The sequence below is a fragment of the Anabas testudineus genome, chromosome 22 (genome assembly GCF_900324465.2).
Source record: "Anabas testudineus chromosome 22, fAnaTes1.2, whole genome shotgun sequence".
Classification (NCBI taxonomy): domain Eukaryota; kingdom Metazoa; phylum Chordata; class Actinopteri; order Anabantiformes; family Anabantidae; genus Anabas; species Anabas testudineus.
Window position 1 is genome coordinate 11,291,815 of NC_046630.1, and position 22,371 is coordinate 11,314,185.

The following is a 22,371-nucleotide window of genomic DNA, read 5'->3' on the forward strand; positions in this document are numbered from 1 at the left end:
GGGATTATTATTGGAATGTCGATTAGGCTGCCTCCCACTCTCATGCAAGAGGAAATTAGTCTGACACCCCATCAATGCAGTGTCTGTCTACACTGGAAAAACATTTGCTTTATTGCTGTTTCAACAGATCCCAGTAATTTTGCCACATGGCATATTGGTAATTCACAGTGAAGTCTATGATTTTAAGAAAAAAGTGGTATGTAATTAGGGAAATGCAAAAAAATATTTATATAGATGGATGAGTTTGTGTGTTCCTTACTTCATGGTAAATGTATATTATTATATTAAACTAAACTATCATCTGTGCTTGAGGTGTTCATTAGACAGTTTAATTAACATTTAAAAAGCAAAACTTATTTTCTACTTTACAAGATAATGTACTTCTTATTCCTGACATGATGTCTAAATAGAAGAAGACTGCATTAGAGAAGTTTAAGCCACATTTTTAAATGCCATTGAAATCTAGGTTACTGATAAAAGTCTACTATAAATCTGTTTAATGGATATGATTACTTTCCAACTAAAAAAAATGTAACAGCACAGCCATGATGAGTTTTTCAGGCAACTTTTGGTTCCTCATATAAGCAAATATGAATCACATTACTCTTTTCCTCTAGTGACCAATATGGAGAAAAAAAACAGGCAAAAACACTCAGTTACATAACGTTAATGAATTTCAGGTAAAGCCCAGGTTCAAACAGGAAGATTTGCTTCACGGTCTAGTGTGACACAACTCCACAGCAACAAACCAGCAGACCTACCTGAGGTCACAGCCCTGAGCTTAGCCATCAATCACACCTTTATGCAGGTAGGCGTTTACCCATCAGTCACACTCAAGTGAGGAGTGAACACTGAAGACAATGGAAATGTTCCTAAATCTCCCCTGATGGGGCTGAAGGCCTGGATAAACGTTTGCACAGTACACTCTTAATTAAATCTCCAAGGAGCTTTATTTCCACAGGAATTCACCTTCCTGCCTGAGACTACCGTCACAAAAAAATATACATCTGGTTTCTAAATGTCACTATCTGCTGATAGTTTTCAGAATAAAACACAGCAAAGTTGAAAGACAGATTTTTCACCATAAGGTAGGGTTGAGTCATTTTCTCAGAAACACAAAGACTGGGCTTGAGACATCGATGCCTAGCCAAGAGTTCTCCAGGCCTAGAGCTTATTAGAACAATCATGACACAGTCATCATGCATGACATTTCACTTCATCAGCAGGAATCAACATAAAAACAGCTAAAGGAGAAACTGCAGAGCCATGGCGTTTGGCTGTTTACGCATAGCATCTGAGATATGGGTCAAACAAGCCCAACTTGCCAAGTAAGTTTTTACAGCCAATAATATAAAATAAATGAAGCATTGCAGTGGACAGGCTTACAAGCATGCCACTTTAGCTTGGCTTAGATGAAGCAGCAATATAAAAATGAAAGCTAAACAATGGATAGAAACATCTGCGCTGTCCAGTTGGTGCTTCAGAGCACGAGGAGCCCACAGCTCAAGTGCACCCTGGAAGAGGCAGATGTTCACTGTGGCCCCCAGGCTACAGGAGATGTATAGGCCTGACCATATGGAAGTAGATGGAGGGATTCAGCCTGTTTCCACAGGCCCACAAAGAGCCCATTCATCAACACGGGGCAAGGAGTGGGGTGTACCTTGCCCCTTGCCCTATAAATGGACCACACAACAGAACTCTCCATAGGGGAAGTCCTGTGTAATTCTAGAGCAAAGAGGCAAATGTCTAAAAAGAGAGGGAGGAGACCTTACGAGTCAATTTGCCATGTTTCTTCTGAAGTGTGTTTTCTCTAAGTGACAGCTTTCACATTGTGCTGCAATTTGTAATCAAAGGGGGGATTCAGAAATCTCCTGCCAAGACTATGCTGTATTGCTTGGAACAGACATTTATGCGAAAAGATATCTCAGCAAATCTAGCAACTTTTAATCTTGTGTCGCAGGGCTGTTGTCACTGACTGAGTGCTCACATGACTCCTCCCTCTCTCACCTGTCCTGTTCAGAGCTCCAGGCACCTATCTCTCCCATCTGCGGCTGTCAGCAAATCAGGGAAGGGGGGTAGTAAGTATCAGCAAAGAGGTTCTTTATGCCGAAACACCATAACCACCCAACTCCTTGGTGACTTGCCTGCATCTTTGCCGTCTCAGTTCACAAGAAAGAGCAACACACATCGAGACAGAAGCTGGATTCACCTGTTTCTGTCATGAAGTTCAAGACAGTCTCAGGACTCTCACAGAGCCCACGAGTTCACACAGAGAAAAGAGCTGACTTTGTGTCAAATTTAAACCTCCGGTGACGCTCTGTCCTGCCCTGTGACCTACAATACCTGCAGCAGTGCAGTCAAAAATGCTTAGGCACTAAAGTATGATTGCTTACACAGAAACTAGCAAAGGCTTGCATGATCTTAAAAAACAAAAAACAAAACAAACCATAGATTTGCTGTACTATGTACAAGGTAAATTGGGCAGCAACAAAGGGTCCACAAGTATTTCCTCACTACAAATTAAGTTTCCTTTTAGAGATAAGCTTCATGTTTTTAAATTAAAAACACAGGGATACAAAGAATTCATTATTATTATGGGAAAATTCAGCAGCAATCAATAGCTTGTAGAACAAATTTAAACCTAAGGTGGTATTTAGGTTATGCTCTCTATTAAGCAGCACAATCTACAAACTTTTTCTTATTGGCTGTGTCTTGGAGCGATGTTCTACAGAACTTGTAGTTAATGCCTCTGTTTGACAATTGTTTGAATATTATGGGAAATTATTATTAGCCTTCTTACATGGACTAACAAAAGAAACTCTTTTCTCATAATCTGCCTATTAAAGCTAAGGCTACACTCAGGAAGCAGCTAAAGACCAGACGAAAAGGGAAACAGTTCGCTTGGTTCTGTCACATGTTAAAAAAATCTGCCTACCACAACCTCTAAAGAACCCTAATTAATATGTCATATCTTTAACCTCTGTAGAAATGAGTTGGAGAAATGACAAGTTGTGGTTTTACAGGGATTAAGAGGTGCTGACAGGCAGATTCTTTAACCTGTGGACAAAGCCAGGCTGCTTTCCGTCTGCTTCCAGCATTTATGCTAAACTAAGTTAGTCATCTCCTAGTTGGAGCTTTAATGTTATTGACTTTCTCATCTAACTCTCAATCTATTCCATTATATGTGTACGTACGATTTGTATACCTGCCTAGAACATACAACCATCAGTTACAGTAAACTAGCTTCTACTTAATGAGGTGTGTCTAGCCTGTCAACCTCAACACGTCTACCCCCACATTGTTCGTGCCTGACTGTGTGCCCAGTGTCAAATGCCAAAGGACATCGGCCCAGTGTCATTGTGCAAAGGTAATAAATAACACACATCAAATGCCCCCGGTGACAGGGATACAAAATGTGCTGTGGTGGGGTTTAAATTTAGATGTATGCTAGCAGTGGAGAGGCTCAATACTGCATAGCATCATCAGGGCAAGAAGCCTGCTCAGCCTGGACTGGAATAACCAGCACAGTGGATAACTATTTAAATGAAAAATGAATAAACCAATAAAAAAGGTCCAACTAGAGCTACAGGTAACGATTATGCTGATTATTCTAGTGATTTTTTTTAAATTAATCAAATTATTTAACACATTTACACTGAGTAAACAGATGGGATGACTGGGGTTCACATACCAGATGACTGACAACGTTGTTACAACAATTATGTACAATAATTAAAAAAAAGAGGATCTGGATATCACTCTAGTGTTTTTGAGTGATTTTTATTTTTATTATCAAATTGTTTTAATTTTCTTGCTGTTTAGTCAAATGTAATTTGACCTTACTATACACATTGTTTATGTTTATTTATGCATTCTCATTTCTGATATCATATTTTTCTATATAGTATTTATTATTCACCATTTCCTGGAGGAAACCCAGTAACTGCTCAAGCTCAAGCCACATATCCATCAACTGTTTAGTAAGCCTAACAGGAAACAAAAACTCAAATGACATCAGCGGCAAAAATATTAATATAATTTAAGAATACAGCAGGTTCCAAGTGGTGCATAAATTCACTGTGGCACTGGCTCTGAGAAACAAATTCAAGGTGACCTGAGCTAGGACATCTCTCCAAATTGCTTCATTGCAGAATCATTTTAATTTTCTGCATGCAGCCCTGCATCCAGACAGAGGCAGTGAGTTATGAGCTCGCTGACCTGATGACAAAGCACGGCCACTTGATGATGGTACAGTCAATAAACAGACAGGGTCGAAAAGAAAGATGCTCTTATCAGGTTGCCACCATCACTGCATGATGCTCATGGAGAACATGTCCCCTTCATTTACATTATCAGGTTTTAAAACAGATGACAAGGTTAAATGTTGGAAAATGCATAGCAAACAAGTTTTACCCAGTACTGGAACTTGAAGATGACACACAAGGAAAACTACTGGCTTTGGATTTTGAAAAGAAAGAAAATAGAGAATGCATAAACATAAACACAAGTATAAATAATAAACTGGCCATCTAAAATACACCTACTAAAGGAGTTTAAGTGTCAAATGGTATAACTTAGCTGAGGTTAGGGTACAGTCTTGGTGTGGCTTCTGTTTCTTTTCAAAGAGATATATTACTCCAACAGTGCAACACTACAGATTTTATTTTATTTGAACCCAAACATGACACATTTCAAACACGTGTGAATAATAATGTGATGAAGTTCATCACTTCTCTCTCTGCCATCTGAACCTTTCTGTACATCCTGTAAAACCATAACGTTATATTTCCAATATTGGATGGTCTAGTAAAAACTATGATAGAGGCATCAGCATCTATTTAAAGACTCTTACCAGCTTTGGAGACCAAACAACAACCAGTGTTGTGTCGATAAGAGAAAACTATTTATCAACAGAGTCTGGTACTGTAGGTTTGACAATCATACATAAACACATCATTAAGCTGTGTGAGAGGTGTAATATCCCTCTGATGAGTTGACAGTGTCGAAATTACTTTGTCTATATCTTATATTTGTCAGCTTGATGAGGACAATGAACCGCTAGTTGTTCCCTAAATGCGCTTAAACATTTCAGACATGTTTTGTATGTTAATGTCCAAAATAAGACACGAAATAAAGGGTGAAAACTGCTTCAGAAAAAATCCTAAACACACGTGTTGGTGTTTGTCTTTTTGCACAGTTTGAAGCTCAAACATCATCGTCTTTGCTGTTGCTCTTTGACGCTAACTAGTTTGTTAGCAGTCAGATTAAAATACTCACAGCGTGTGACCGCAGACGTTCACCATCAGTTTCAACGACGGGTTCCTGTACTTGGTTGTTTTGCACCTCGGACACCCTTGGTCGTCCATTTCTGTGAGTGCAACACAAACTAACAAGCTTGAGAAAAATGTCAACAACTCGCAGCTCTTCTGTCACTTTTCAGCAGGAGAACCGCTGCGTTACACCGAGTGTGGTCCGACGAGAAACTGCGCTGATAAGAGTGGTTCCTACATGGTGACCTCTACGCAGAGGTGGTCACACTGTGGTGAACGCGTATCCTGAAGTCCCTGGAGATCTAAAATAAAAAGCTGAGTAGTTTATTTGTATATGTTGTATTTATGGAGGAGGTATAAAATAGTTAATTTTATTATCAGTCCAACTATTTCCTCTGTGCCGTTCCCCATATTTATTATTCCTATATCTTCCATGATCTAATGTCTAAAGTGAAACATAAAACCAAAATGGGCTGCTCACATCATACAAAGTATTTCTAGCTGAGTGTGTAACTTGCGGTTTATTGTCTTACGTTTTCAGTATATTATATCTATGCTATAGTGATAAAATATTAAAATATTAAATTTAGGACTGTTAAGTTAAATGGTTTTCCATTTCAGATCCAGTCCTTTTAAAGTTAGAGCTCAGAAAACACATGTACTGTATTGTACTTATTACTTACTTGACATGTTCACTGTCATTAAATGTCAGTTAGTGTTAACACCATTTAGACTCAATTAACACGAATTAACTAAAAAATAAAAATACCATGTCCGTTTTTACAGGTTAGTAAGTGACATCTGATGTTGCTTATTCTTAGATAACCAATGTTGTATTATGTTAAATGAATGCAACACTGACAGTATGGTATTCCTGTGGAAAGTGAAAACAAAACAAAACTTTTTAAAGACATATATAAAACACACATATCAAGCAGTAAACACACTGTCTCTTTGAGGAGATATTGGTCTCTCTCAATGCTCTGCATAATCTTTTTCATTTCATTTCAGAGGCTGGAGTTTGACATAGAAAAATAAAAATAGAAATAATAGATAGGTGCTGTTTGGGGTTAACAAGTCTATCGTTGTTTTACGTCAAATTGTCAGAATCATTTTAGATTGACATTATGTGGAACAATATCCAGGGTTGTTTCCGCCCTTGGATTTCTACGTAGGGAATAAAAAGGCTCTCGAGCTTTTATGTTTAAATATGGGCGATCTAAAGCAAAGGCAGCTCCTGACAATACAGACAACAAGGATATCCCGTTCCCACGATCCCAAAGCATTCACCTTGCACAGGTGAGCCACGGCAATATACTGGGAGCTGCATGAGTGACAGCTGGAAACTAAACATTCGCCTCTGAATGGCGCTTGCTCCGCCCTTATGAGGCCCTTGGCGGCCAATAGCGTGGCTCTCCTGTAGATAGACCCCAGTGCGTCTCCTTCCAGCTCCAGTCCCCGCAGAGTAAAAGTCACGTTGGAAAGAAAGGGGGAGAGAGATATCTACTTACAGCTGCTGTCAGATATCCGATCGCATTCGCATGGCGAGGAGGTAACCTGATCGAGCTGGGAGGAGTGACTCTACCAGGGAAGGCTTGAACAAAAAAATGTCTTCTTCTTCTGCCGGAGAAGTCACAACAGCAAATGACATCAAGAGGGAAAATGTGAAGGAGGTGGATAAGCGGGAGTGCATCAAGCTTGTGGCGCTGGACGCGGCGGAGTTGTCCATGGAGCGCACGACTCCCAACACGGACGCGGTGCGCACGGAGTTGTTGGTGAGCGCCGCTTCCTCTCTGGCTTTCTCCCCGGAGCAAGTGGCGTGTGTCTGCGAAGCTTTGCAGCAGGGAGGCAATGTGGACCGGCTGGCCAGGTTCCTGTGGTCACTACCACAGAGTGACCTGCTACGCGGCAACGAAAGCATCTTAAAAGCCCAAGCCCTCGTTGCTTTCCACCAAGCTCGGTATCAGGAGCTTTACAGTATTTTGGAAAACCACAGTTTCAGTCCGTCCAACCACACCTTTCTGCAAGATCTGTGGTACAAAGCCCGCTACACCGAGGCAGAGAAGGCGCGGGGGAGACCCCTGGGAGCCGTGGACAAGTACAGGATCCGTAGAAAGTACCCTCTCCCTAGGACTATCTGGGACGGCGAGGAGACAGTGTATTGTTTCAAGGAGAGGTCGCGGAACGCACTGAAGGATTTGTATAATCAGAATAGGTACCCCTCTCCTGCCGAGAAGCGAAATCTCGCCAAGATTACTGGACTCTCCTTGACCCAGGTCAGCAACTGGTTTAAAAACAGAAGACAGCGAGACAGAAACCCGTCCGAGGCACAGTCAAAAAGGTGAGGAAATAAAAGGCACAATCATCGTGGGTTTCAAAATCAAACTTTAAATGCGCCACACAACCCTCTGTCTGTGCGTAAAACCCACATTAGAATGAACATTTCTTTGGGGCAAGTTTTCTTTTTCGCTCCAGGACGCCTGCTCTATAACCATTCACACTTAAATCACTCTGAATGTGTATTCCCGTTTCACTCATACGCAGGGTTTGACAACGTGAATCATTCATTGGGTTGATTACAAAACAAAAAGAATGCGTTAAAGAGTTTTGAACACGCTTTTAATGTTTTGAAATATGAAGCGGTTGCCATTCAGATCCGGTTTCAGGTGTGTTGGTGCTAAGGGGCATGGAAACCATAAGCAACTAAATAACATAGTGACTTCCACACTCCAGTGCCGTGACTGTCAGACACAAGAAGTGGATGACTTTGATGGGACAAGAGGCTCAAAGGTGACTCGAAAAGTTACTTTAATTTCCTCTTCTGGTGTAGGCTATAAATATGTGTGTGTGTGTGTGTGTGTATGTGTGTGCGCACAACACATACGCACGCACTTGCGCGTTTCCCTATAGCCTGCTACATAAATCATTTTTATTTTCTTGATCACTTTTTTTCTTACTCACACCCCCCCTCAAAAAAAAAAAAAAAGAAGGATATCAGAGCTTCCACCAGCTCCCGCGTTTCGTTTCATTTCATAATCCTTCAAACAGGCTGAGTTTTACCTTCTTTCATGTTTCCCTGTCTGTGAACAAAGCTGACGCACACCTGGTGGAGGTGACCTCTCTCTCTCTCTCTCTCTCACTCACACACACACACACACACACACACACACACACACACACACACACACCTCCAACTGCTCCAACTGCTTTCAAATCGCGACTAAAACGATTCTGAAACATTTATTTATATATATATTTATATAACTTTTCTAATTTTTTAAATGATTCTTTTAAAATAAACTTAACACTCTTAAATTATTATCCTCTCCTAGAATTGAAGGACGTGGGGGGTTTAGATGCTTGAGTGTGTGTGTGTGTGTGTGTGTGTTGTGGGGGTGGGGGGCCTGGGCTGAGGAGGAGGAGGAGGAGGAGGAGGTGGGTGCAGCTGTTTTAATCAGTCTTTTAAAAAGGGGTAAACAAAACAAAACAAAACATAACAGCCATGCATTGTTTTCATCGCCGCTGCTTCTTGCAACGAATTAAGGAGTTTTGTGTTTGAATCGAGTGCAGAACAAATAAATCGTTTCAGCCATTTGTCCTGTGGCATTTTGTCACACCAGTATTTATTGCGCCAAATGGTTGCATGGTTGTTGACGTCGGTTAGTTGTTGTCAGTGTCGCTCTCCATGAGACAAGAGAGGACTACACATTCACAAACACAGCCTGCTCTTCAAAGCTGCGTAATAACACAGCACCAAATGTGACTCTGTCTGCTGTGAGTTATAGACTAGATGTGGGTGGAGAGGAAATAAACGCTATTATACTCTGTATTCTCTGTGATAGTGCTTTAGAGTGAAACAAACAAAAAGAAAAAACATTAATGTTTTGCAGTCTGCGTTTTGGCTTAATAGTCATGAGCCTTATAATAATAATAATAATAATAATACCACAAACAATTTGTTGTTTTCCTTTATGTAACATTTCTGCTTTTTTTCCCCCACAGTGAATCTGATGGAAACCACAGCACAGAGGATGAGTCAAGTAAAGGCCATGAGGAACTGTCACCCCGGCCCCTTTCAAACTCCTCAGATGGGGTGATCACCCATGGGATTCAAACTGGGCCTCTAGAGAGTGGGGTGGTTATCCAACAAATCGGGGACATCAAGATGCCCCCTGGATCCAGCAGTGGAAGTCTCTACAATGGAAGTCTAGTGACCAGTAACACCTCGTCCACCGTGTTTCACAATGGTGGCTCATCTTACCTCCACACACCTGGAAACATCCTCTTCAACGGGCTCAATCTGGGCATCCAGCCGTTGGCCTTCAACTCTCTGAGGCCGGCTGGAGGGGTATTGCTGGGGGGCTCTGGAGTGGACATGCAGATGCAGACGGGGCAGGAGAAGGGACTGGGCAGTTCTGCTGAGGACTCGAGCCTACAGTACGCCTCGTACTCTGGCTGTTTGAATGGAGCAGAGGTGAAACTGGAAGGCGTTCACACAATGGCCGCTCAGAACGGAGGTTCGTCTGTGCTGACATTTAGCTCATCATCAGGGCCCCTGCAGTTAGGTAGCTACAGTCTGGTCCAGGTACCAAGTGGAGTCTCTGATAGCGATGGCACCTCATTACTCAACAGTGATGTTGGTCTTCCACCCCTGCAGCTGTCATCTGCTACCTCTGCCTCACCAATCACACAACAAGGTGGGTACACAAGGCGTATTGAAGTGTGTGCTTGATCTTTAACATTTCACACATCAAATTTACTCATGACTTTGTTGTTATGTTTACCTGAGAAAATGTTGTAAAGTAAAGAAGTAGTAAAGAGGTATTTTAGTAATAGTAATACAGTATTTTGACTCAGTGTCCTATGATTAAAATACTTCAGTAATTAAAAAGATGGGTTACAGGCTGTTCATAAATATTGTTTCATGTGTCAAAATATATCCTTATTTCTCACAGCTTGTTAGGGGGAGATCGGTGCCCTTTGCCCTCCTTAAGTGTTTCAATGCAATGCTGCATGTCACTGGTAGTTCATCAACAGATACTAATACTACATCGACCCCTAACATCTGAGCTGTCTTATTCATGGTTTGTTCTGTGTTTGGGCTGCAACCCAAAGGGCTGATACTACACAGAGCAGAAGAAACAGGGACAGGCCACACACACACACATAGAGGAGGTAGTTTTGAAACCCCCAGAGGTGAATAAAAACAAGTTCTGAAGTCACCATCACTCATCATCATTACACTCTCGATCTGCAGAGCAGGGAGGAGGGGAAATGTGTTTCAGACAATCACAGGCCATGAAATGCACAAACAGGGAACAAGCCATTACAGCACTTACTTTGACAGAAAGCAGAGAATCTACACCGGGGTGAATAATATGGAAAAACAGAAAATTGCAGCTTGCTTTTTGAGTTCTGGCAGACTCTAGCGTTCATTCTCTGGGGCACCACGGGGTCGAACTAACAGAGCGCAGAGTGTGTGAGATACACAACAGCAGTTCTGGGGCTGAGGCTTGCTGTAAAAGAAATGAAGAATGACAACGGGATCCATCAGTGAGAATGAGATCTAGTGCAGTCAAAGCGGTGGTAGAGATACTGAATGTATTGATCTATTGTTGTTTTACCAGGTACTATGCCTCTGAACAATGTAGCAGTGAGCTCCTCAAGTGACGATGTCATGGACAAACTGACCATGACATCTCTGCACCACAGCACAGTCCTCTACAGCATGAGCAATGCCAGCCAGCCCTGCATCAAGAAGGAGCCTCTGGAAGGAGGTGTCTACTCCTCATATCACCACGGGCTCCATTTAGACCCTAGCGGTCAGATCAACTACTCCACCCCCAACTCAGAAGAGGTTCCCTCTAGCCAAGTTCCCACCTCGACCTCAGAGGTCACAGCTGTCAGTTCGTCCAGCCCCGAGCCGGAAGTCTACACCACCCTCACCATCAGCACACCCCTGATGGCCCCAACAGACCCAAGCAGCCACCACCATCAGTCCACAGAGTACCTAGGGAACCATGAGGTCCGTGGACCCCCATCCTCACAACTGATGGGCTCCAGCATGAACAACAACTACATAAACCTTTCAGAGAGCAAGGTGGACGGCACAGGCTCGGGAGGTGTAAATGAGATGGTGCGGGCAATGTGCGGGGAGATGGAAGCTGTGGAGGGGAAGGAGCTAGCCAAACTACAGACAGTGCAGATGGATGAGGACATGGCTAACCTCTAACCTTCCTTGCAGAAGCACTCATGTCCACCCAAGTAGTAATATGGTGAATCTTTTTACTTGTGTGTGCGTGTGCTTGTGTGTGTGTGTGTGTGTGTGTGTGTGTGTTTTTTTACAATTATTTTCCTTTATATGTTAAATTATTTGTGTTCATTCGACTTTTACAATGCACTCTAATCAGAGAGAAGCCCTGTGAATGGCTAATATCAGTTTATCACAAGAAACAGAAAAAGTGATTTTTTTTTTAATAGTCCCGTTTGTAAGACGAAACATTACGAGCATTATGTGCTAAAAGAAGAAGTCACTGTATGTGTTTGACCCGTGTTTAAACGTGCATTTTATAGACAACACCTGCTACTTCCTGTTGAGTGGATTTGATCTGCAGGAGCAGGTGCTGGAATGCCTTCGAGTCATGTGACCAGGATGTTCCTCCAAACTAAATGCGTCATCTGGGTCAAACCAAAAAGGTCATTCAGTAGGGGGGGAAGAGGGAGAGGGTCTCTGTGAAAATGGACAGTAAAACAGCGACAGCTTCACTGAAGGGCTGCGCACACATACGGAGAACAACAGATCAGACACAGAGAGCTTCTGATTTAGGGAAACGTTCAATGAGAACATTGAATTATCTGAATGCCCCTCGAGTTATGGCAAAATCCCGATTTTCTGCTTTATACCATACCAAAATAACTAGGAGTGACGAACTTAGAATAAAGATGAATGTGCCTTTCTGCTACATAAAACACACAACGGGACTGGTCAGTGTTGGCATTTGCACTACTATAAGGGCGATATGATGTTTCAAGCAGCCTTCATGTTGGAGGTTTGTCTTGTGCGACACACCTCATAAAAATGCACACTACTTCTGCAAAGACTCCACTTTCAAGCCTCATCGTCAATCTGTGAGATCAGTCAAAAGGTCACGTTGTCGGATCACATGTTGTACATCATGTGTTGTTTATAATGCTGCAGCTCATAATATGTCGACTAGATGTGACGATGCTCTACTATATTGTGTTTCATTTTGATGTGTCTCTCTGAATGTCAGTAATCATGAATGATATTTTTCTATAAAGCCAGATGCAAGCATCAAGTGTAAAAGGAGCAAAGGGACATGAGTTAGAAGTGGACAAAAGGACAATGTTTTTGTTTCTTTTCTTTTATAGTTCCACCGTTAAAATGGAAAGGGATTGTAATAATTTCTCTTTGCATGGCATCATAATGTTTTGGACACTAGTGCCTTTTACTTTTGTGAGAAACACTGAAAAATCAGCTCGATTGTTGCTGCTGCGTTGGTGTGCAGGCAGCGACATCCCAGCTTCGTAGATTTACCATCACCGCCGGCGGCATGGCTGGCGCATTTGTTGGGTGTCAGATAAGAGAAAGACAAGAGAATGTGGAGCCTATTTGTCAAGTGCTTTCCGGTGCTTTTTTCAACAGGAGCCTAAATCCTCGCTGTCATACGTGATCTTAATAGCACATTTCAGCCTCACAGCCAAGTCACACCATGTAGACCTATGAGCTCATCACATATCTTCATCACTGCTAGACCAGTAACACTTTGTTCTGTCAGGATTTCTGATGTGATCCCATCAGTTTAAGTGGATATAATAGTGAAAGGGTCCTCAGTGCTTTAATGTCATAACCCAAAAACAAGTCATGGACAAATACTAAACTGATGGTCAACTTGTTTTTTTGTTTTGTTTTTAATCTTAGTTTGAATTATAAGTTTGTTATCTGAAATTATGTGAATGTATTTTTCTAAATCTCCATACTGCAATAAAAGTTTATATTTATAAAAACATAAAACTGATATTTTAAATTCTTTCTTAAACATTCAGCTTCAAAATGGCCGATCTAAATTAGGAATGAGCTTTTAAACATGTCTGGAATAAATGTACGATTGTGACAGACAAAAACCAAATGTCCATCCTCCGTAGCCAAACTATAAGGGTGGGTGGGGGTCGAGGGGAGTGGCATGTAGTAATCCAGCAAGCCTGGTGCTGCTCTCTGCAAACCTGCAGTGATCGTTTGCACATGCCAGGCAACCTGGAGTTCATTAGCCCTCCTTTTCTCATCTCAGCCCCTGTAATTCAAATAAACAGCAATGAGATTTCCAGAGGTAAAGCTCTTTTTGGGTGGGGGGTCTGCAGTTCCCTACCACTCGGTCCAAACCAGTGCCCCCACCCTGCGCCCACCCCCTCTCATGGCTTTCAGGGATTTTCTGTGAATTCATGAATTTCCACTCAAGACGTGTTCACTCTGTGGGCACCCAACCAAACCAGCAAGGAGAGATAAGCTGAAGACAAAGTTTGACAAATGGATGAACAACGGGGGATTTTATTTGATTCACAGCGTCTGTGGTGGATTATAGGAGCTGTCCTGTCGGGGGACCCTGGCTGGAAGAGTTATATATGCTCTAACCAATGACCTAAATAAACAGAGGTTGTTTGTCTGTGCTCACTGTTGAGGCACAGAGACAGGGAGAAGAAAAAAATGGAAGCCACTAGCGGGAAAGGGAGGGACAGACAGGGTACCAGGATAAAGTTACCTGTGCACAGGTGACCTCGTCGCCATGGGCAGTGGATTAGCTGATTGTTAGGTATCAGGTAACTCCTCCTGTAATATTGAAGAGGGTGAAAACAGCTTTGTTGGAGTAGAGAACAATATCCCATTTGCAGCAGAGGCCCATGGGCTGTGGATCTCACGGAAGGGGCCACACAAAAAAAACACGGCACCTATAAATTAGACAGGAAAGGAATTAATCAGCAGATGAAGGGTTCCTTTTTTCAATGGGGGAGTCACTTGCTGAATTTATTTATTTTTTAATCCAGAAATCCTCATATCCAAATAGTAGTGGGTGAATTTTGTCCACAGTTACAAACATGCAGCAAAGAACAGGGAACTCCACTAGAACTCTGGCCTTATTAAAAACACTGACCTCTGATCTTTCAGATGGTTTCAAAGCTGACATTTAATGCGGTGCAGCAGACTGCAAGCCATATGTAACATGACCTGAGGAGCATGGTACTCCACTGCTCCACGTCCCACTAATGAGAGGGCAGGGGTCAGCGGGTACCAGCCTGCTTATACAGACCCACCACTACTGGCCAAGTAGTTCCCGCTCTGCATTGGCAGTAAGTGTACTTACTGGCTTCCAAGGTTGTGGAAAGTAGGTGGCGATTGTGAAATATAGAAGGGAAATAAATGTCCTCAACCTTGGAGAGTTTTCCTTTACCTCCTTAGTTGTTGCTTGGCAGAGATGAAGGTATGTGCACATGTCTGCTCCATCATCAAGTGTGGGAAGGGGATGCAAAAAGCATGATTCACTGGTTGGTTCTGGACTACAAGGACAAAAAACATAAGTCATGAGGACAGATTTAAGTGTGCAGTGTGTGTGTCTGATACACACACACACACACACACACACACACAGCGGCAGCAGCTGGGTGGCAGCGTCATGTCCACACCACAGTGGTCAAACGGTGTTTCCCAAAGAGAAAAACACCCCTTTGTAACAGGAGCAGAGCAGATGACGCCCGACAAGACCAGTGGACATCACACACACACACACACACACACACACACACACACACACCTGCAGTGCTTTAACTTTTTTTTTTTTTTTTTTTTGCAAAAGCACAAATAACAACTCGCCGTGAGGAGTTACACTCGGACTTGTATTAATTGCATTGTCGTGGCGCCCCCTCCCTGCCAGCAGACACACAGGTAGCTGCACATCACGTTTGAATCGTTGCTGTTTATGAGTTTGTCTGCCCGCCTGCTTTGTTTTCTTACTCCAGGCCTGCAGCAAAAATAATAATAATAATAATTTCCCTAAAACAAATGTCATCATCTACATCTCGGGGCGTGTTTACCGGGCAGAGCACTGGAAAAGCCGAGGCCATAATTGCATATTTGTGGAGGTGGTCCTGTGAGGAAATGCGTAATGATTTTGATGGGAGGGGGGCTAACCCCAGTGCACTTGTATCAGGTCTAATTTTCCAACATGACAGGAAACTCTGTTAAGCTGATAATTGCAGCTCCAATTTCATTTAACTCACTCATGTCAACAGTTGTGTTTTGTTTTGAGAGAAGGAGCTGCTTTTTTCCCACTGCCACTCACCTCACTGAAAGAGCCGCTTTAACTCTTAATTAAAGACACGTTTAGGATATATTGAATTAACCAGAAACTCTAAGCCAATGACAAATTGTCGATTATAGGAATTCATTTGTCAGTAAGGGTGCAGTTAGGTCAAATTAAAAAGGATTCATATTCTTGTACTTGTATTGCGCATGTCCTAATTTGGGATAGCAAATAAATATTTTTTTGTGAAACAAGCGATTTAAAAGTCGTTTTGTATAAATAAACAAATTCTTCTTTTCATATTTCAGTGCAATAAGAACTGTTTCAACGTCGCCAGAATATCTAAGAAAAAACAAAACAAACAAACAAAGAAAAAAATCGGACTTTTTCACTTAATTTAAACAGTGTCGGCTTTGTTCCAGTTGATGCAGCTGAAATAGCACTTTGGATTTAGATCGAGTGAAAACCATCTGTTCAGTGAGCCAGTGGTCGTTTCGATTTTCCTCTGTATTTTCATAAAATAGAACCCATCCAATGGGAAACATGGGCTTTTTGATGGTGATATTTTTATGAAGTGTTTTTAAGTTGAGCCTTTTTCTTTTTTTCCTCATTCTCTCCCATTGAACACGAGTGACACTGCTGCATTTCATATCTGTCCACCTAAAGTGTGTGCGTAACGAATTACAGGCAACTTGGTATCAGCAGGTTAATTAATAAGACATTCGTGTCTTATCATTAGGTGGAATAATCCATTAAGCTCTAGCCTGTTTTTCGTGCATGGCCTATTTCACATTAACCCACTTTAATGAGAAATGGCAAAACGTTTATATTTTGAGGTGAACACATTCTGACTCATTTGAAAGTTTACGGAAAAGCAGTGACTAAAACCTGGGAAATCCAGCATATTCAGCAGCCCTCAGCCTGAATGTTGTGGTTTCTGAAGGTACCAGTGGACGCCAGGAGCTTGTTTTTGGAAGAAAATGCCAGAAAAAGAAAGAGTAAGGAATCCCCACTCCCTGTAAGTCGCTTTTTGAAAGCAGTAAAGTGTGATAGCCTACCTAAATATTGCATTACTTGTCGGGGACTGAGGAGCCCAGCGCTGGCCGTGGCAGAGGCGGAGGCTGAGAGCCCACATCTTGAAATAATCTCGCCCCCCGGGCTGCTCGGGTTAAAGGAGGAGGCGCGGCGCAATGTGGTAGAGATATTAGAGAAACCCGAGAGCCGCTCATCAGACAGCTCATTTACTGAAGCACTGAGGTTTTACACAGGCCGAGTGCAGCTAGACCCCGAGCTAAAGTGGTCTGAGAGCCTCTGTGTGTCCACCAAGGACAGACCCACACTTCAGCATGAATCAGGAGCTACTGATGTATGGAGATATACGATTATAGCCTGTGCAGTCCAAGGAAAACGAAGGAATCACATAAAATATGTTTATTTACTGACTGTTATGGACAGCCTTATTGCTCTGTGGCTGATGGCACTAATTTAACAGTTAATGCACATTATTGCTAGAAAAGAAAGTGAGTTGATTGCTTTGCAGGTCTTTTCAAATAACAGTGACTCCATGTGTGTTTCAGAAACTAATGTGATATAACTCCTAGCTGAGCTTTGATTAGGCTACAACACATACATGCCAACCACTCAGGAGGAAATCAGCCGGTTATATGTTCGACAGAGCGTAAAAAGTGGGTTGGGATGAAATTTCTACCATTGACCATAATGCTGGAAACTTCCTATGGCCTGACCAATACTGGTCATTTTGCCTGAATTACACGTTTCATTTTTTCAGTAACCTAAACTCAAGCCCACATTCCCTGATGGTGAGATTTGTTTTTTATTTTGAAAACATGATCTCATAGTGTGTCCATCAAATCTTGCAGGTTAAATAACATTCCAGTCAGAGCAGCCCCCCCCCCCCCCCCCCCCCCCCCCCAAGTACCTTCACCACAAAAAAAAAAAACTAAATTTGAAAGCGTTCAGTGTGTAATAAAAAAAATCATTTAGGAAGGGAGTCACCTTTTCCAAACGTTTTCTGTGGATTGGTGAAATAAGAAGTGAAATATTATTTTCAAAGTCCAGTTCTGTTCCTTAATATCTCTAAAGGGAGTTTAGTTTCAGTGTCTGCAGATAAAGAAACGTGATCTATACGGCTCAATCCAACAACTGCACCACGAAGAACCAGTGTCACAGAGAACTCATTTACTAATGGATTGGTTTAGTGTTTCACCCCACAGAAAACACTGGAGCCACTGCGGTGCCCGTCTAATCCTCGTAATATAAATGCAGACTACAGGCTGGACGGGTCTCTTTAAAAACACGTGATGAAGTAGGAAATAAACATAAGACTGTAAATAAATACAGTGTTTATGTGCCTACATGGTGTAAAATATTATTTTTCAAACATATCAACAAAACGTGGGTCTCCAGTGCGCGGAAAAAATACCATCTGAACCTCGTGAATCAGCAACGTTTCAGCTTGTGATCCGGAGTTAACACATGAATACAGACTTAATATTGAAACATCTTTCCCATTTTCATGGTTACAACATTTGTGCAACATGTTTATCTGTTATTTCCAATCCTGAAGATGTTTGTTCAATTATCCAGCAACCTTAGACCATGTGGCATTTCATGTCAGCCTCTCTCTCTCTCTCTCTCTCTCTCTCTCACACACACACACACACACACACACACACACACACACACACACACACACACACACACACACACTTTACTTATGTGGTGGGTTTCCTACTGGTGGTCTATGGCCCATAACACGTTTGGCAGGTAGTATGGGGTCCCCATATAAAAGAGGTGCGCAAACGTGTGGACCAAACTATCATTTAAATGAAATTATATCACCTCATAAAATAAACGTCTTCTGCAATTAATAGTCTATAAAAATGGGAATTCAACAACATGTTCGGTCTGAAATCTGAATGTAATTAAGGCGGGGTCGCCAATCAGCTGTGACGGTAGCCTAAATAACGAGGTGTCCGACGAAAAAACACCCAAATAAACAGAAATCAGTTAAGATTAAGTGTTTTCATATTTAGGTTTTGGTTTAAAACGCTCTGTGTTCTCATCACTTTAACACTGTCAGTGTATGTGTCTGAGTCTTCAAACCTACTTAAACACTCTTCCATAATATATAAAAAGCCTGTTGTTTTTGTGGGTTACCTTCCACTGACAATGGTCACTGATGACCCACGGAGATGCAGTATTTGATTTTCCCCACGTGGCGAAGCCGCCATATAGCCGCCATTATGGAAGACGTATATTCAGGACATGTTAATAAGACTTTTTAAGAGGTCTGTAATAATTGATTAGTGTTTAGGTGCTTCTCTGCTCCCTCAGCTGAAGCCGGAGAGGGACTGTGGGGGCGGGAGGTGGGAGCGCTCCTATTTCAGCCCCTGACGCACAGCCTCTGGGGAGGAAACGGAGCTGCAAACTCAGTCCTGCTCTGCTGTACAGCGTGCAGGGCAGAGAGAGCCAATCACCGAAACGCACAGGCTCCCTTTAAGCCTGACATATCTCCAACAGGAACAAATTGTCCCAACAATCAACATCCCAATCTGCTGCGCGCATCAGGGGCTGCAGTGGAGTGGATGGTCTATAGGCCTGTGCTGCGCGGACGCATTGAGCTGGATTGCAACGCGAACAGAAACTATAAACACACAAAAATAAACAACAACTATCGTTTGGATACCAGCGTTTTGGGCTGAGGAGTGAGCTCGGACATCATGTCGATATTACCGTCCTTCGGTTTTACGCAGGAGCAAGTGGCGTGCGTTTGCGAGGTGTTGCAGCAGGGAGGAAACCTGGAGAGGCTCGGCCGCTTCCTGTGGTCTCTACCCGCTTGTGATCACCTCCACAAGAACGAAAGCGTCCTCAAGGCCAAAGCAGTGGTGGCCTTTCACCGGGGGAACTTCAGAGAGCTCTATAAGATCCTGGAGAGCCACCAGTTTTCTGCGCACAACCACCCGAAGCTGCAGCAGCTGTGGCTGAAGGCTCACTACGTGGAGGCGGAGAAGCTGCGCGGCCGGCCGCTTGGAGCTGTAGGGAAGTACCGGGTGCGGAGGAAATTCCCGCTGCCCCGCACGATATGGGACGGCGAGGAGACCAGTTACTGCTTTAAAGAGAAGTCCAGGGGAGTCCTGAGAGAGTGGTACACGCATAATCCATATCCGTCCCCGCGGGAAAAGAGAGAGTTAGCCGAGGCCACAGGACTGACCACCACGCAGGTCAGCAACTGGTTCAAAAACAGACGGCAGAGAGACAGAGCCGCAGAGGCGAAGGAGAGGTACGTTTCCCTGACGCCACGTCGGGGCCGCCTGTAATATCTGCTCAACTCTTTTATATTTTGAACAACTTTCAGCAGTAAATTCATGCTCAGCTTAGGAAAACTAATATTCAAATGTGGCTACAAGCAAACGAAGTGTGAGAAAGTGTTAAAAGAACCGAGTCACTGGTCTGACAGTGACTATACTACAAGACAGAGACGAAGCAGGGAAACAAAGAGATGGCAGAGTTCATTTGAAATTGAATTTGGAATTTATTTCTTCATTTTTTTAAAACAATATGTCTCCATAACAGTGAGGGAGGGTAAACAGTAGCGTGCTTGTTGACAGCTGATTAATTTTCTCAGGACCTCAACTGGATAAATCTAAAGTACACAACTTCGTTTATGAACATAATGTGGTAGGAACATAATAGAATTTAATAATAATATTAAATGGTTGAAGGCGAAACAGTACAAAAAAAACTGCAGATTTTACAGATACGTGTTAAAGGATAAAGTGAGTAACAGTGGAATTAATAAGACATGTGCAGACAGACTTTAAGACGAGTGTTATTATCACATATTTACATATAAACCACATATATATATATATATATATATATATAAAACTGCAAAATGCGAGTAGCTGGACGTCGTTGTTTAGATTGTCTTCAGGATGTTGTCCTGTTTCATAAATACATTTAGTCTGCAGGTTCTTTGTTTTAAATCTCACTAACCTACTGCTCTGACAGCACAATCCTACATGTTTGTTGGACTATTGTTTTAATATTTCTCCCCCTCCTGCTTTCATTTGCAGAGAGAACAGTGAAAACAACAACGCAGGCGGCAACAAACAGAACCAGCTGTCCCCGCTGGATGGAGGAAAGTCTCTCATGTCCAGCTCGGAGGACGAGTTTTCTCCTCCTCAGAGCCCCGACCAGAACTCAGCGCTTTTGCTCCAGGGCAACATGAACCACCCCGGGGCCTCTGCTTACCCTATGTCCGGCCTAGGGGCCCCACAGCCGGTGCACGGCATGCACGGACACCCGCACCAACTGCAGGATTCCTTGTTGGGACCTCTAACCTCCAGTCTTGTGGATTTGGGCTCTTAAAGAGGCTGACAGATTATTCTATTTTACAAAAAACAAAGACCAGAAAAAAAAAAGAAGACTGATATGTGTATCAGATTGAGTACATGTATGAAATAACACTATAGTAGCCTACCTTATAATAAAGACTGACTTGTCTGTCGTTAAATTTGGTTTAGAACAAAATTACTTCATGCGCTTAACCTGTATATCCCCGAGTGACAGGAGGTTTTCGGATCTCCTGCACACGAAAACACACAAACAGGACCTTCCTGAAACTCTTAACTAGACGAAACACTTATCTGGACTGCCCATTTGCTTAATTTATGATATTTTGTTAAGAATTATAGCTCCTGCGACGGAAACTAAGAGGTAACGTTTTCATTAGACTCATGGTAATTAGTTTCCAATAAAACAAAAGTAATACATTTGTCTCTGTGTTATTTGTGTATTTAGATGAAAAAAAAAATAGTCTGTAGACTTTAATGTATAGATTTTATTCTATATATTTATTTTGGTCCCCAAACTTGAGCAAACCACGTGGATCGGGAGGACAATCCCGACATTTGCAACTAATTATCGCGAATTGAAGGAAAGAAAGTCGCTCCTTTTATTTATTTAAATTATTATTATTACTATACGTTTTTTTTTTTTTAGTGTTGTCATTTGTGTTAATACTTTTACCTGCTGCTTAAAAGAAGCGCATCCTCCCGACGACTGCGCCACATGTGTAAATGACATGTAAAAATGCCAAACAACTTGGGTAGGATGTGAATTTCTATTAAATGAGGAGTCATTATGGAGCAGAGATTAAATCCAGCTCCACGGCTTCTCTGGGCTTAAACAATAATAACGCTAATTCAAAACATAATTCAAACACAGAGTCATGAAGGGAACTTTAATTATATAAATGTGAGTCAACATCAGCAGCTGTCAGTCAGGAGGCTGTTGTGTACACATGAAGCAGCTTTGTTGCCTCTGAATATCGAGTCTGAGCTTGTCTGGCTCCAGGATTCATTCACTTCTTCTCTTTTTCGTCATTTTTAGCCGGAGTGCTGCGGATCATTTGCTTTTTGTTGCCGTGTTTTCTTTGCTCTCTGCGAGAGTTTGTTCTGTCGGTTCTGGGCCATGGGAAAGAGCCACCACTCAACCTTTACCAAGTCTGGATTTTATGACAAAGGAAATCCCATATGGAAAAAATAAATAATAAAAATAAAAAAAAAAGTTGAAAGTTCACCGCTTCAAGAAATAGATGACAAAACAAAACAAAACAAAACAAAACAAAACAAAACAAATATATAAGGACATAATTGCATTATTGCATTTCATATCGGAGGCCAACATAAATAGTATAACCAGTACAGTAACAACAACAACAACAATAATCATAATAATAATAAGAAAATGAGAGGCATAGT

General features: G+C 42.2%; 3 protein-coding genes across 3 annotated transcripts in view; 2 read left to right on the forward strand and 1 right to left on the reverse strand.

Annotated features, from left to right (window-relative positions):
- The window catches only part of mnat1 (MNAT1 component of CDK activating kinase), a 28,492-nt gene extending 22,972 nt beyond the window's left edge, over positions 1-5,520 (reverse strand). The window contains exon 1 of the mRNA XM_026339960.1: positions 5,278-5,520. Within this exon, the coding sequence (XP_026195745.1) occupies positions 5,278-5,366 (89 nt within the window). The 5' untranslated portion in view covers positions 5,367-5,520. The remainder of the gene's footprint in view (positions 1-5,277) is intronic.
- Positions 5,521-6,725: 1,205 nt separating this feature from the next.
- Positions 6,726-11,950, forward strand: six4a (SIX homeobox 4a). Its single transcript, XM_026340264.1, has 3 exons — positions 6,726-7,611; positions 9,273-9,967; positions 10,898-11,950. The coding sequence occupies exons 1-3, from the start codon at positions 6,878-6,880 to the stop codon at positions 11,500-11,502; spliced, it is 2,034 nt and encodes a 677-aa protein (XP_026196049.1). The 5' UTR covers positions 6,726-6,877; the 3' UTR covers positions 11,503-11,950.
- Positions 11,951-19,028: 7,078 nt separating this feature from the next.
- Positions 19,029-21,384, forward strand: LOC113147757 (homeobox protein six1b). The gene is made up of 2 exons (XM_026338968.2): positions 19,029-19,886; positions 20,683-21,384. The coding sequence occupies exons 1-2, from the start codon at positions 19,327-19,329 to the stop codon at positions 20,975-20,977; spliced, it is 855 nt and encodes a 284-aa protein (XP_026194753.1). The 5' UTR covers positions 19,029-19,326; the 3' UTR covers positions 20,978-21,384.
- The last annotated feature ends 987 nt before the right edge of the window (positions 21,385-22,371 follow it).